Genomic DNA, 16220 nt, shown 5'->3' with positions numbered 1-16220 from the left:
AAATCTACAGTGGAGACATTAAGAAGGATGCAACATCTTTTGTTGACCTCTAGGTAAAATGGTGCATCTCAGGTTATTTTAAATTCAGGGTAATGGCTACCTCAAGACATGCTACTTAGACGTAGGTGGCGCAGATACAAAACTCCTACATTTAAAAAACAGAAACTCTAAGGATAGGGGGAGCTGAATCGTCTCTGTGCTGACCTAATTTATTAGGTCGGTCACTTGTTTCCAACTAGATACACAGGTGTGCACTGATCTTTTAAAAAGGGCTGTGTCTTGCACGGGAAAAGCAGAGACTAACCCCGAGAGAGCCATTTTTCCGACAGTACCAGTGTGCAAACAGGCATCTACGGCGGGCAAGTCAGCAGCCACCACACAGGCCCGAGGTTTCCAGCGGTGCTGCTGTGGTGCTCGGCCTAGCCTTAGACATTGAACAATAACTCAAATCCATCACAAGACCACTTGTCAGTCCTCCTGGGTTAAATGGGTCTTTATTTTTAGAGAACAATGGGATTAGAGGAAACTGGAGGCCTTACATCACAGAACTATAAATAGTAGTTGTTAAAGGCAGCCTCAATGTTTTTGTTTTTCAATTTCAAAATGAAGTTGATGTTTGAGAGGGGTTATTCTTCATCTGCTGAACAGTTTGTGATGTCATCTCATCTAGGTGATTAAGGACCTATTTAGTTTTTCAATCAGACAAATCACTAGCTCTCAACGGGAATTTTAATCAGAAAGATTGCTGTGCTGAGATCGTCCCCAGCCGAACAGAATGCTACTGACCTTTCCTTCACGGGAAATTTAAATTTGTATCATTTGGCTGGCTAGGATTTCTGCCATTTCCCTGTGGATTAAGATTAGGGATGAACTTTCAGGTTGAGTCATACATTAAAAACACAAACACATAAGCTGTGAAAAGCCAGAAGCAGAATGATGTCTTTCCCGGATGCAAAGGTCACTGCTATTATTTCTCATTCATTTCAGCTGACCACAGACTTCTACACTTACTGCCCCCATTTAGGGAACTCAAATTGGAAAATGATCATACTTATGGGCCTTCAGCATATTCACTGCATTAAGATTATCTGCTACATTTAACATGGCTCTCCTATTTGTCCGTTAAAGGAAAATGTTTTTCCCTTGTGATAAACTAAACCTAACAAAACATTTTTTAGAGTGTGTAAATGAAGTTATATTTATTAGAAGGATTCTGTTTTGGTCTAGAAAGTTCCTGCCTTGTACCATCAGGGAAAAAGAAAAAAATATTAAGTAAATATTCCCTAGAGAAACCTGCTCCTCTCAGTATAAGCAATTTTAGGGTACAAACTCATAAAATTGCCATGACATCAAATTATTAATTAAGTAGTTCAGGAAATCACACAGAAAACAAATCCTTGATCCCAAAAGGGTCAATAAAAAGTAACTTAGGAAAGCTAGTTACCATGATCTCCAGTTTTAAATTTGCAACAGCTTTCATATTTCCAAAAGTGAATTCAAAGGCATATAATTATGAAATACTGCAATCTCTTAGGATCCTACAAAACACTAATTAATGATTTAGGACTAACAGAGAAAAGGTTAAAAAGTTTTACCCTAGAATTATACTAAAAATGAAGCAGATTTAATAACCAAAAAAAGACCAAGGACCAAAGCTTTATTATACCTTATTTAAAATGCTGTTTGAAACTAAGATAGCTTACATTTATTTCTACCTCAAGCTTACATTTATTTCTACCTCAAACTGAGCCTCTAAATAAATTTTCAACTTAAATCTGTTTAGCTACACTACAGTAACTGATTCCAAGAGGACATTCATTTAATTATCACTACATATCAGGAAACATTAAGAATATACTTAAGAAGTCTAACCCATTATAACTAACCTACAGGTCTATACTATAGGTAGCAATTTAGATATGCCTTTTTAAAGTTTATCTAAAAATTATGTAATTCCATTAATTTTGCAGTTTTAATAAAAGATGCTTTGTGGTTTAGTCATGGAAGGGCAGGGGTTTTCTGTTTTTTCTTAAAGAAATTTAAATCAGTGAGCTAGAAACTGATTCATCTTAATAAAAAGATTTGATCATGCATTGTTTTTTAAACTGACTTCACTATTAAAATAAAGTGCATAAATTAGAAAGTCATTTCAGCAATCAGCTAGGATCAAATGCACAACTTCTTGATATACTTCCTAGGAAACTGATTCAGATTGGACATCAGCCATATCACTTCTATTGTACAATAACATATATGAAAGATATCTTGAGAGAATAATTTTTGCTTCATAAGAGAAGAAAATGCCCCAAACTGCTTTTAAACCTAGTTTTCATGGTCTGTGACACGTCATGGCATTTTTTTAATTATAAAAAATAAATACAAGAAAATTAATGAAAGTCAATAAAAATAAATGACGCAAACATCCTTAATTACATTACAAAGGCAAATAGATGTCTGTCTGTTTATCATAAGTAAGCTGGGGAAGAAAAGAGTCTATTGCACCATACACTATGCTAAGCAATTACATGTTAACCTGGTTCATATCCTCCATAATAAATTTTTAAAAACTGAGTCTCGAAGACAGTACCTCAAGGTCATACAGCTGCAAGTGTCAGAACCAGGGTTCAGCTCAGAATTCAAATCCAAGTTTTATCTTATTTCAACCCCCATGTTCTTTCCATTGCATATTCTGCTGTTTGGTTTCAGACTGACCTGGCTTCTTACAGTCAGGCAGCTTTCAATGCCATGAAGGACCTTAGCAGCACTGTACAGCTACACTGCAGGCAGAACCAAGATAACTGCTTCCCTAAATTCACCTTGCTCTTTCCCTGGAGGTTTCCTCCCACTGCTCTACTGTGGAATTCTGGGTAGGACACTCTGGTCCCTCTCTAAGTGATTACAAGGAGTGCCAAGCTAAACAGTGCATGCAAAGAGATTTTAAAGTCATTCTAGCATAATTATCCTAATCAACAAAAACCAACTACAGCTCAATCAAACTTTTGAGAAGAAAAGCTTGTGTGGGAGTTAAATAAATTACAGCAGTAAGGTCAGGCTTTTATAAGGCGTTCTAGATTCCATCACCTTGCTCTAATTCTTGCATATTTCAGCAGTTGCTTTTTTTGTGTGTGTGTGACTGCTGAAATAACAAGTCATTTAAAAAAAAAAATCCCAAGATGGTTACAAAAGTACTGTTAACACACACTGTGCATCCACATATAGCCCACAGCACTGAGGACATTGGAATAAACTTGGAACTCTGCAATTGGAAAGTTATTTTTACATCTAAACCAGGCGATAATTTTTTTAAAAGGGGGGAGGGAGTAAGTGTAACTGAAGCAACTTAGATTTTTTTTCTGTTTCCATATTGTTTGCCTTGCTCCTTTCCTTTCTGATACTATCAGTGTCATACGGGTTTGAACAAATCTAGAGGAATTATTCAGAAACCCTCACACAGGCTCACTTGAACGTTCTGAGGCCCTTTATTCACATTATTTCCTCAAACGTTAAGAGAAATTATTTACTTGCAAAGATTTTTTCTTTTCAGAAAAATAATTTCAAAGATTCTTGAATAGTGCTATTCAAGAACAGCACAAAAATAGCACATCAATAACAGCATTGAACTATTATCAAGTTGTTGTACCAATGATAAAACTACAATGACAACCCAAGTCTGTGATACCTTTGGTTATATGTACACAAAACAAAGAGATTGAACTATTTAACTAAAAGAAAACTCAAATTCAGAACATGAACTGTTATCCTTAAGAGCTACCTAGTACCTGATTTGGTTCAGAGTCATAACACTGTGTACACAGGAGATTCTCAGTACATAACTTGCATAAACCTAGTCTAGGAAATGGCCAGAGTAAATAAATGTACTAACCCAGTAACAGTAACTGATTTCAAAACAAAACACTGATAGAATGAGTATGAAGCATGGCAAGCATGAGGCAGACATTGAGAAAGGGCAACAAAATCTCCCAGGTACACTCAACCCAGACTGTGAATGGGGAGTTATCATTAACCAGCCCACATAAAGAGGCTTGTTAGGACAAATTTTTGTTGAGCAATCAACTGCACAGAAGGTCTTTATAAACTCTGATTGTGTATCTAAATTTGTATGAATGGAATACTGCTTTGAAAAGCCTTTAGGTACAAAATGTTTTGAGAATTTCTCTAATTCTAAAAGGTCCAATCACACACTCAGCAGAGCCCTCTTCCACAGCCAATTTTCCATTGCCTCAGCTGTTTTTATTAAAACTAGCAGCTACAGACGAATAGTGAATGCAGACTTAAGCTAAACAAGCTATTTTGCCTTTTCCATTTGCAACCAAGTAAAATTTGATTGTTAAATTTTTTTGCCAGTTTGTCCATTTTTCAAATGTATCACAAAGTCTCAAAGGTAAGAATTAGTATCATTTTGGGGGCTTCCCAGGTGGTGCAGTGGTAAAGAATCCACCTGCTAGAGCCACAGAAGTCGCAGGCTTGATCCCTGGGTCGGGAAGATCCCCTGGAGAAGGAAATGGCAACCCGCTCCAGCATCCTTGCCTGGAAAATTCCATGGACAGAGGAGCCCGGCGGGCTACAGTCCATGGAATAGCAAAGAGTCAGACACGACTGAGCACAACAATATCATTTTGAAGCTTTGTCACAGAATGAAGAATTCTACAGCTGTGCATAAAAAAAGACAAATTTGCTTTTACTTCAGGAAGTATGAAAAAGTAAGCTGCACCAGTCAGAATAGACTTTTGGACAAAATATCAAAAGATGGCTAATATATTTCTATAGGAAAAATGAAGATAAGCTAAATTCTCAACAGTCCTTGTCAGTTTGCACAGGGGCTAGATGACAAATAAGGGCGTTGTTTGCAACTCAGGCAAACTCCAGCAGAAATATTTGAAAATTTCCCCTCTAGGTTCTCAGCCTGTCATAGGCAAAGCAAAAACAACCCTAAAGAAGAGAAATACACACTAGAAACAGGAACAGGCATTGAAATGACAGCCAAACAAGTCTAGTGGAGAGATATAAACATGCAGGTATGGTACCTGCAAATATTTGCTTCCTCCTAAGGAGAGTAAAGAAACAATGAAAATGGATCTCCTTTCTTATTAGGTAAAAGTAACATGTATGCCTTACAGGAGGTTAATTGGGCTGTCTGGAGCTAACTGCAGCAAAGTTAACTGCAGCAATTACAGAAGTCCCACTTATCCAAGAATATAATTCAAGGCCCCCCTGTGAATGCGTGAAACCTTGAATAGTACCAGACCCTATATGTACTCTGTTTTTTTCTATACATGATTACCTACGAGAAAGTTTCATTTACAGATTAGACACAGAAAGAGATGAACAATAATAACTACTACTACTAATAAAAAAAGAACAATTATAACAATATACCCTAACAAAAACTATGTGAATGAAGTCTCTCTCAAAATAGCTTACTGTGCAAATTCAGTGCCTTTCCATTTTAACTAAGCACTTACCACGCAATCACGACCATAACTTTTGCAGTTTGCAGTGTGAGAGCAAAGCCAGTTTCTTTTTCCTTATAATTTCACCAGTAGACCATTTGCTCTTCCCGTAGATCTGTACATCTTAATTCACCTCAATGTATGATTTTTTTTTTAAGTCAAGAACTTTAACCGTTTCACTTGAAGGCAGCACTTTACAGCTTCTCTTTGGCATGACTGAATCGCCAGCATCACTACTCTTGTATGTTGGGGCCACTACGAAGTACAACAAATTACTTGAACATGAGGGCAGCAAGAAGGGGACGAGAGAGGACAAGACGGTTGGACGGCATCACCAACTCAGTGGACATGGGTTTGGGTGGACTCCGGGAGTTGGTGGACAGGGAGGCCTGGCGTGCTGTGGTTCATGGCGTCGCAGAGTCAGACACGACTGAGCGACTGAACTGAACTGAACTGAAGGACAGAAACGCCTCCCGGCCTTTCGCGCGGCTAGCCAAGATGGCGGCTGTGTGACTAACCCACGGGACGCTGGCGAGACCACACGAGAGTTCGTCACGCTGCTCAGGACAGCTGTGCCACTTTAAACGCAGGAAGTACTTCCGGGATTGTCCGTTTAATATTTTCGTACCTCAGGTGACCTCTCAGGGTGCCACTTTAAACGCATGAACTACTTCCGGAATTTTCCGCTTAATAGTTTCTACCTCAGTTGACCTCGCAGTGAAGCTGCGGGAAGCGAAACTGTGGATGAGTGAGGAACGGCTGCAGGTATTTCCGGGGTACATTACACTGTAGAGTGTGGGGAGAGCAAGATGGGAGTAAAGATGGACAGGACAGTGTTGATGACCTAGAAACAGATCACCTGGGACCACACGTAACTCTACCCTGAGCTGCGGCAGCTGAGCCTAGAGAGGGTGCGGGTCAGCTCCGGCTCTTAGAAGTGGGAGCAGCGTCAGGGAGGCGAGGACAAGGAACTGGAGAGCAAGAAGGATGGGAGGAAGCAGCCACCTTCTAGACACCGGCTGTCACTGTTATTTAGGTCTTTGTTGCCGAAATTCCTGAAAACAAAGTGTATCAGAACAGACTCCGGTTTTACTCTCTCTTCATCTCTGGATAGGACCGTAATCACATGACTACTTCAGCTGTCCCTGCTAGAGAGGTGACCACTGGGGACACAGAGTCTGTAAGGGTCTCACACACCAATGAGACTAGGAATTCTGCCAGCCTTCTCTAAAAAAGATCTTCAAATTATCAGACGGCTGCCTGAAAGAACTGGGGGGTGCAAAGGAGAAAGCGCTGCAAGGTCGAGCAGTTACCCTCTTCTTAAAACACACGACTAACGACCATTACCAAGAACACAACCTCATTCGAGGCACAAATAATGGATTCTGCAAATGGGATATGGGCAAATATTTCACCGCATGGTTCAGAAGTCCCTAACCAAAAACATCTTGTGTGCACGAGGAAAGGTTAACAGATAAAAACATCAGAAACCTATCTAGGCAGGTGGGTTCTCTTCTACTATCTTTTTCTTCCCCAAACTGTATCAAGACCTCAAATTAGAAAGTAGAAAGCAAATGGAAGAAATTGAGGAACTTACTGCATTGGAGAGAAAATTACTAGCAAAAAAAAAAAAAAAAAAAAGTAGTAAAAGAATCAAAATAACACTGTCCACAATTATTTCTAAATGATCCTTACTTTCAACCTTGCTAAATCTCAAGCCTGTGTTCAAGCATTATAGATAAAATGCTAAGCAAACGTTTTGGCCTTAACAAGAATTTCCAGGATATAATGGATGTGGCTGTTTAGTTCAGTGCTTTTCAAACTCATGGTCATGAGTTGAAAAAACAAGTCAAAAAAAAAAAAAAAAGAATTATCTCCAGTATAATGTATACTCATTCACGTTTCATGCATTTAGTATTATATTGGCAAACTATATACATGATGTATACAACAAATAAGGTTTTGGGGATAAAACTTTAAACTATTTTAAAAGCAGATCTAGTCTAATATTTTCTTCCCTCAATCAAGTGGACCATGTTTGCACCACTTTGGATGTTATTAGTTCAGAATTCATCAGTTAATTGGATGTGAAGGGCAACATAATTTCATAACTTACATTCACATACACATTGGAGATTTTGTACTAGTTTATCCAAAATACTTAAATTTTAATTGTAGTGCTTTAATATTAGTACAACATACTGCTTTCTAAAGCAGTTGTGAGGTGAATAAAGATAAAGCAGATCAGGGTTTCAAAGACTGTTTTATTCCTGCCAGTGGCTGTACTTTATTCAGCAACAATTATGTCACAAGTATTTTATATTACATATATCTAATCCTTACAAGAACTATAAAGTAAAATTATTTTTCCCATTTTATCTAAAAAATGAAATTAAGGTTCATGATCAACCAAATCCTACAAATAAGTGGTAGAACCAGGGTAGGATCTTTAAAACCACAGAATCAAGATGATCACAATTATAGGACCTGATGTCAAGGGCCAAGAATCTTAACCTGTTTCAATATCTTGTTTACAGCTGACTCCTTAAAGCAAAGAGAAGGGAACTGAGAAATAAACTGTTAACTATTAAAAATTCTTTAGCATAAAACAATAACAACAGCTCCCAGACATTTCCACCTGCTTCTCATCCAGCAAACAGCACTTTTAAGTCCTAGGAAGAGGCCTGCAGAAGAGAATTCCGGGAGTGGTTACAGTGGGTAAGTTTCCTCTGATGGAGTTGCCCAAAACCTCAGAGCTTCATTTATTGTTTCCCAAAACAATATCCTTTAATCTCAAAAGAGAACTTTTAAAAAATTTGTTTTTATTTATGGCCACACCACTTGCGAGAACTTAGCTCCCCAACCAGGGGCTGACCCCTGCATGGCGTCCTGACCACTGGACTACAGGAATTCCCTTAAAAGAGAAGGTATTAAGGGTAAGTTTTGGGGCTTGCAGAGCAGGGCGTTCACTCTGTCCTCAGCAGGACAGAGAAAGCGAGGCTTTCTCAGTCAGCAGGCTGACTGCGCGCAAGGTCAGTCTTGGACTGCCACTCAAGTTTCCAGCCACGTTCCCAAACAGGGCCTGAAACCAGCTACTTGGTGCCAAAATGCTTCTCCCTTGGGCAGACCCATATGGAGCTGGCTCTGAAGCCTCTGGACCAAGAGTCTCACAAAAGATGACAGGGTCCGCCAGGCGGGGGAAGCTACTTTACAATAAAAAGTTTGTCAAATTAGGAGAAGTGCTACTTTAAAATTTTGTTTGCCAGTTTAAATACCATGATTTGAAACTCCACTGCTAAATTCTTCACCAGAAAACATGGGTTAAACTTACAGTAGTGATTCAGCATCATTTCCTTCACTTGAGATTTTTTTCAAAGATCTATAACTTGTCCATACAGGCATAAACTTACAGTAGTGATTCAGCATCATTTCCTTCACTTGAGATTTTTTTCAAAGATCTGTAATTTTTGTCCATACAGGCATTCTCGTCTACCTGGGAAGGCTGCACCTCTCCTACTCACCTGGCAAACTCCTTTTCACCCTCCACACCCAAGCATGACTTCCCTGGTGAAGCCTTCCCCATATATAAGGTAGAATTAGGACCATTCTCATCTGCATGCTCAAAAAAAAAATCTTAAATCTGTATTTAATTAGAAACATTTAGTTTCAACTACAATTATTTGTTTTTGACTATGGCTTCTGTATTTACTCGTCTTGTATTCCCACAACTTATTCCTGTGCTGTGCTAGGCACATAACATATCGCAATAATATTTGGTAGATAAATGAAGGTTGAATCGTGAATCTGAAGGAGCATTAATTCCCACAGATATAATAGATTTGTCTCAATGGTTCTCAATTTGTTTGCCTCTATATACCTTATATAAAATCCATCATAGTTCTTTGAACATTCAGGTTGTAGCCTTATGACTATATCTGACTGTCAATATACAAAGGAAGCTTCTCTTGTTATTAGTCACATCACAGGTGTAGCCTAACACAAATGAGATAGCTCTTACAATTTTTCTATTCACAAATTAGGAATTATTATCATTTGCAGCATTTTCTATAATTTCTAAACAGAGTAACCTGGGAGCCAGTGGGGAAAGTCATGTTTTCAATTGCCTGTTCTCTGGTATGTCTATTCTAGTCAAAAGGTTCCTCAAAAAAGTAAAGAAAAGTTTAAAGAAAATCTGAAAGACAAAAACGTAATCTCCACCTATTTATTTACTTTGAGGGCTTGATCCAGCAAGCATATTTTAAGAAATGAATTTCTGCTGGGGGGAAAAAAAGTAGTTAGGCAATGTTACACCAAAGGTAATGTGCCCTTTTCCCCTTAAAAAAAAAAAAAGTTAAAAAAAAAAAGTTATTATCTGTCACATTTAGCAAGATTACATTATGTGGCCTACCAGAAAACAGTATTCATTCCTATAAATACCCAATCCCTTAAACATTTTCTCCTACAACTGCATTAATTTCTCATTAGATGAGCGTGTCACTAAAAATATATGGGACACGTAATAACAAAACTCAAACTTTACAAATGCTAGAATAAAACACAGATATCTACCAACAAACTCAGGGTTGGTGGTAGTTATTTCAAAAGACAATCTGTGTTCGGAAACTTCTTGAGCGGAACACCATACACTAGTTTCATTTCTTAAACTATGTCAACAATACACATTTTAAAATATACTTCAGACCCTAAATAAAGCAAACCTCTCAGTCAGCCCCAGTCCACCCCACCCCAGGATAAAGGGCAATGCAAGAGAAAGCCAATCACTAAAATATCCTCATATTTCCTCATAGCTCTCACCTCCCCTGCCCCCAACTCCAATACTTCAGTTGTTTCACTACCCCTCCACATTAATGCTTTCTTCCAGAAAGTGGGCCAGCCCATCTTAGCAGGCAACAAGAAAGGTGCAGGTAACAACTGAACATCATTGGCATGCCCTGATCATTCTCAGATTCCAGTACTCTAAGATTGTGCCTTCTTCCCCTTATTTTTCATCTCCCCACACTTCGCCATAAAGGCACTTTTTTTCCACTTTCTACACAGATGAGCAATGTTAAATGAGCACATTCGGTATATAGGCCAAGTTACTAACAGAAAAATGAACAAGATAGTTCTCAGATTTCAGTCTTGCAGGATTTAGGCTCTTCTCTTAAAGTAATATTTATTCTACAAAACACTCACTTGGCATGCATCTTATGCTACCTTGCCCTTCCTCTCCCAGTAACAGGCATATGTCCTTGCAGGGAAAAAATCCACTTGAATCCCTTTTGTCCCCAGAATGCCCGCATGTTCTCAGTAGGGACCTTGGGGGTGAATTCTGCTCTTGTTAGAAGACTGGGTTCCAAATGGGTCTCCTCAGAAACATTCAGATTATTTTTAAATTCACACTATAACCCATCACAGAGGGTGTGGTGTGCAAACAGGTTTCATCTCCACAATAATGTTGAAATTCACTAGCAGCTGCCTAAAGTGCTAAGAAAAATACGGAGGCCACACCTGGACTGAGAAAGAGAACGTATACTGAAACTCAAGGGTTAGTGACGTCTACCGCATGAACAGATGAGAAGCATGGTGGTATGCGTGCTTGGTATTTGCCATCTCAACTCTAAAACCTGAGTCAAGGTCTGAATTCCACTAAGTTCAAGTATTTCTTACTGCCTAAGTTCCTTCCCCTAACAGAAGCATCGGACCAAGGACAGATAATTCGAGGTTCTTCTAAATACACATTTCCATGTATAATCCTTCTATGTAAAAGTTTGGTGAAGAATATCCTTCCGAGTGAATTAGACTTAAGGTCAATCACAGACCCAGTGTTCTCCTCCTCTTTGAACCAGCACACAGTAAGAACCCTTTCGCAAGAGTATTTGTGGCAACTTTTAAACTTTTCTCAAAAAGCAAAAGCATCAAAGTGCTTTGTTCCAGAAGTGACCCAGCCACTTAAAGATGCCACTGTCTCTGCAGCAACTCTTTCCTCCCAGTAGACACTGCGATCTTCTGTTTAAAGAGTTCCCTTTCCTCATCCTGTGCTCACCCATAAATCTGTAACATCCCAGACCACCCCAAATCGGGGTGACAACATTTGGCAGGCTTGGTTTCAGACTTTTCCTCTGAAACCATTTAACAAAACCTGGCACGAAGTCCTTTTACGATGGCGAGAATACAAATTCAACATCCAGCCCCACTCCTCGACTAGAGTAAAAGCAGCGACTGAGGGAGTCCAGCAAACTCAAAATAAGAAACCACACCCCTTCTTCTTTTGGTTTGTTTCTATGAGTGTTCTTCCTCAGCTAGAAAATTCCTGAATGTTTTTCTAAGGTATCAGAAGATCCATTTCATAATTGTAAAAGCACACTACAAAACAGAAGGTGTGTCCTTAATGGCTGACAACCTCCACTTCTAGCTTTATAATCATATTTATTATATTTCCAAGGCAATCTTCCTCATCAATGTCCACTCCCCTAATCAAATCACATTGTTTAAAAAGGCAAATTCACTTAACGCTTGCTGCCCTCTCTCCATTATAGTAGCATATGCCTTGGCTGTCTCTCCGCCCCAACTCTTCTAGTACATTTATGCTGACAGGCTCACCGCCTCCTTTCTGTAACTGAGAACAAACCACTTAGGCCAGAGTTGTTTCAAAGTTCCCTTAAAAAAACTTAATGCTTATAATGGAATAAAAGCCTTCCCAAGACAGAAGTCTGTTAGAATGAGAAAATAAGTAAAACTAGGTTGCTTTTCTTAAGATCTTAAGTAATACTCTTTCTTTAGTGAAAGGTCGACTTGCCTGTTAGAGTTAACTTAGAATCTTCTAAAAGTCCCCAACACCCCCAATACTGAAATAATCTAAATAGACATCTCAGGGAGGGAAAAGACAAACGGACAGGACTCGATGGGTCTCAGCCGTAGCCTGGCTGAGCCCGAGTCAGGAAGATGTGGGGCTCTGAACGGGCTGACGTTTCAGTCCACCCCCATGGTCTTCTCTTCCTCGACTGCTGACTCTGGAAGCCCTGGGACCGGAGGTACACATGCAGCCAGGCGGAAGCCAAGGAGCCGCAGGCGCTCAGCTGGGACTGAGGCAAGGCTGAAATTCACTACTGCCTGTGCGTCGGCTGAGCCTCCAAGAGTGGGATTTTTGCTAAAAAAAAATTATTAAAAAAAACTTACGTGACACTGCAGTGTATTTTAAGATAGTATCAGCAGGTATATGATGGCCAAAAGTATGCTTTGTTTAGTACAGAACAGCAAACTGGATGAAAAAGGAGGGAAGGAACAATTTAAAAACAGAAATCATGTTAAAAGGCTAAGGAAAATGGGATTCTTTTCCCCCCCCAGCTTAAAAAGATCTAGCCAAACCTTTTTTCTTGATGGGACAGCGCTACCTACTACAGGGTCACAAGCACTGAAGTACGGGGAAAGTAAGACGGAGCCAGCGAGGGCGCTCTGCAGACGCAGTTTGACAACCACTGGCCCTAAGTTTGGAAACTCTTTCCAGGACACCAAACTCTAAATTACATATATTTACTAATCAGATAATAGTAGAATATCACATCTCAAACCTTTAACCCCTTTCATGTTTGTCGCATGTAGAAACATGTCTTTAAGTAGAAACAAAACAAAACAAATGGCTATATATTTTTATTTAGCTTAAAAAATTATGTAGGTGCATGGACAGAGACAGACCTCAGTCACACAGCTGTGTGACCGAACATACATCATTGCCACCAATACATCCTTTACCTTGAAATGTGAATGAGCACCAAAGGCAAAATTATTATTTTAACAAAAATGGAATCTAAAAATAAGTGCTTCAGAGAATCCTTGAAAAGTAAACTGGCCTGTTGATCCAAGTGGACCTCGTTAAAGCACAACACCACAATGTGTGTTTACATCACCCTTTTATTTCATAGTTAGAAATAATACAGTTCCACAGGGTAAATCATCAATAAATAATGGAGTTTAATCATTAAACGTAAAAATCCCAACTCTTTGGCATCTGACAGGATTCTATTTCTTGTCAAACTAATGACTGTATAGATATAGTTAATCTTAGTGATCATCCGTCGATACAATATGTTACAAAGGTGCAATTTACTTTAAAATGTACAACAGCTGAAAATTTCCACCAAGAAATCTGAACAACTCTGTAAGATATGGGCCAACTTCCCCAAGGTTCTTTCACGTGATCTGCCTCAGTGGAAGTTTAATAAATGTTGATTAAGAGTTCCTAGGGTTTTCTAATACTTATTCTGCCCTAGAGTGTATCATTCATTCTGGTTAAAGAAAGTCACAACTGCACCAGGAATGACCCACTCATTTAATTAAAAGGTGTTCTTATTTTATAAGCAAGATTGCTAATACCTTAGAAACTAACAGCCCCAAAAATAAAATTTAAAATAAGCAGGTCTATGCTGCCAGAAATGCCAATTCAGTAATAAATTGCACCTTCAAGAGTCAAAAAAGAAAAAAAGAAATATCAATAGAAACTTTTACAAAAGGTAGGTTACATACATTTTTTTTCAAAATATATTCAAGAATAGTTGAGCTGTATTTGTTACTAAAGCCAGGGCATTATTTCTTTAGCAACAAATTAAACCAGTGCAATTGACATAAATTGTTAAGTAATCCAGGATTAACCCATTAAAACTGTAGAAGCACTTTAGGCTCCTGCACTAATCCTAGAAACTAGAATTTCAACGAGTGCCTGTGCTGCACAGAACTAAAACTGGAATGACCCGATGCCATGCTGAATGGTATCACTTCATACTTAGTTTAAGCATTCGATAGTAGAAATCATGAGTTTCTCTATTAGAGTTCCATTCACTTACAGAACATTCAGATGCAAACAGTATTTGCCTATAAGCCACAATTTAAAGAATCCTTTCCATTTTAAAGTTCCAGATGAATTTTAAATTAGAAAATAAGCACTAAGGAAACTTTTCAACTTATGAAAACTTCATATTGGAAACTTTCCAGTAAAGTTTCCCTCCACCCGTTGTAAAATAAATACTTTGTATCCCAAATTTAATTTTATTAAGACACACTTTAATAACGCTATAAAGAAATATTTTACAGCCATAGAGATCAATAACTTTCCATGCGGAAATAAAAAATTCATTGCTCAATAATATTACTGAGGCAAGTGAAGAAAGATTATTCTCTTGTCAATCTGAAATGTTAATTTTTTCAGTGCAAAACCAGTTATAAAATATTTAAACTCAATATTTAAAAATAAAAAGTGGTCCAATTTAGCAATGTTCAAGTTCTAAATTTCATAAAACAAATCATTACATATATTTTATAGTAAAATACAGAGATTAAAGAAGTACTTGAGTACTTAAGATATAAATTTCTAATGAATCATACCAAGTCAGCAACAACCAAGCAGATAACATTTCCAATTTGAGTATCAGAATTTTAAAGATGATATTACCGTACCAAAGCCTTTTTTTTCCCCCTAGCTAAAAAGCTATACAAACTAATGGTCAACCTTCTCTTTTCCTTGCAGTTGCGTGCTCTAGAATGATCTCCCCTCAAGTACCTGTGATTCCATTCCTGTATTCAAATTTTGATCCAGACAATTTGTATGTTCCAGGAACACTTAGCTGATTTAACCATCTATAATGTAAGAGTCCTGTACAGGGTACAACAGTGGAATTTTCTAGCCAAGTGTAGGCTGACCTAAATTGGTTTACACTCTCTTGCAAGTCCCTCATGTATTATTCCTAGCAAACACACGGTCCCCTCTGAGGGTTAGGTGTTGAAGCTGGTACTGTAGCACTTCTGTGTCAGCTGGCTCCTTGATGTTCATTTTATCTAGATTGAGGTAGTCCAGAGATTTGGAGTGAGCCCTCTTACCTTTAAGAAGACAAAGAGGCAGAGGCCCGTGGAGGGCTTTATAAGGTTCGTACGGTAAAGATTTAGTGCACTTGTCTCCTGAGCTGGGCATCCGCCTCCGCCTCCTGCCGTTGACAGCTGGAATCTCGTAGGGCTGGTAGTACCTACTTCTGGTTTTGTACAAACGAGAGGAACGAGCAAGTCCCACATCCAGCTGTTTGGAGCGCAGGGAAGGCACGGCTTCTCCCTTGCTCTCCTCAGCCCCTGTGCACTTCTGGGCTAACTTCAGGAGCTCCTCGCCGGTCGTGAAGCCGACCAAATAGTTCGAGTCCATGTGCAGGATCTGGTAGCCTGACACAGTCCGGCGCATGGGCGAGCACGGCGTGCTGGAGCAGCGGGGCTTCTCCGCCTCCGCCTTTCCCGGGGAGCTGGCCTCGGCCACAGGCAAGGGCAGGGTGGCCAGGGCACTTCGGGACTCGCCATTAACATCGACTTCCATTTTAGGCACCCGTCTGCACACTCCTGAAAGCAGACAGACTCAGATTAGAACGGTATAACGCCCAGAACCTCGGGCCAAGCCGGATCGTTTTAGAAGGCTCCGGGAGCTTGAAATCACACGGGCCTGAAAAACAGCCAATGTACAACGGGCAGATTTTTATGTATGTTTGTTAAACATTCCACAGCAGGCATGAAATTACTACTTCTGTGCCTTGAAGAACTCAAAGGCAGATTAACATCATCTCATGGAGGAGCAAAGAGAAAGCAACAATACTTCTCTAAATACAGCACTCCATTCAATCACACAGTTTATTCCTTGATGTGATTATTCAGCAAATTCAATACGGATCCCAAATGAAGCAAATAAAAATAATCAAGCACAATTTCACAAGAATCCGCAAA

At 39.1% G+C, this 16220-nt stretch overlaps 1 protein-coding gene across 5 annotated transcripts in view; it reads right to left on the bottom strand.

Moving 5' to 3' along the window:
• The window catches only part of MACIR (macrophage immunometabolism regulator), a 65598-nt gene that overhangs the window by 32692 nt on the left and 16686 nt on the right, over positions 1 to 16220 (bottom strand). For 4 of the 5 annotated variants that reach the window (XM_065921842.1, XM_065922013.1, XM_065921932.1 and 1 more), the window contains one exon: positions 13369 to 15842. The exons of the other annotated variant lie outside the window; for it this stretch is intronic. In XM_065921842.1, coding sequence (XP_065777914.1) covers positions 15196 to 15819 — 624 coding nt within the window. In that variant the 5' untranslated portion in view covers positions 15820 to 15842 and the 3' untranslated portion in view covers positions 13369 to 15195. Of the gene's footprint in view, positions 1 to 13368; positions 15843 to 16220 lie in introns of those variants that run through there. 5 annotated transcript variants of the gene reach the window in all.

The sequence above is a fragment of the Muntiacus reevesi genome, chromosome 1 (assembly GCF_963930625.1).
Source record: "Muntiacus reevesi chromosome 1, mMunRee1.1, whole genome shotgun sequence".
Classification (NCBI taxonomy): Eukaryota; Metazoa; Chordata; class Mammalia; order Artiodactyla; family Cervidae; genus Muntiacus; species Muntiacus reevesi.
This window is presented reverse-complemented; position numbering and strand designations above follow the sequence as displayed.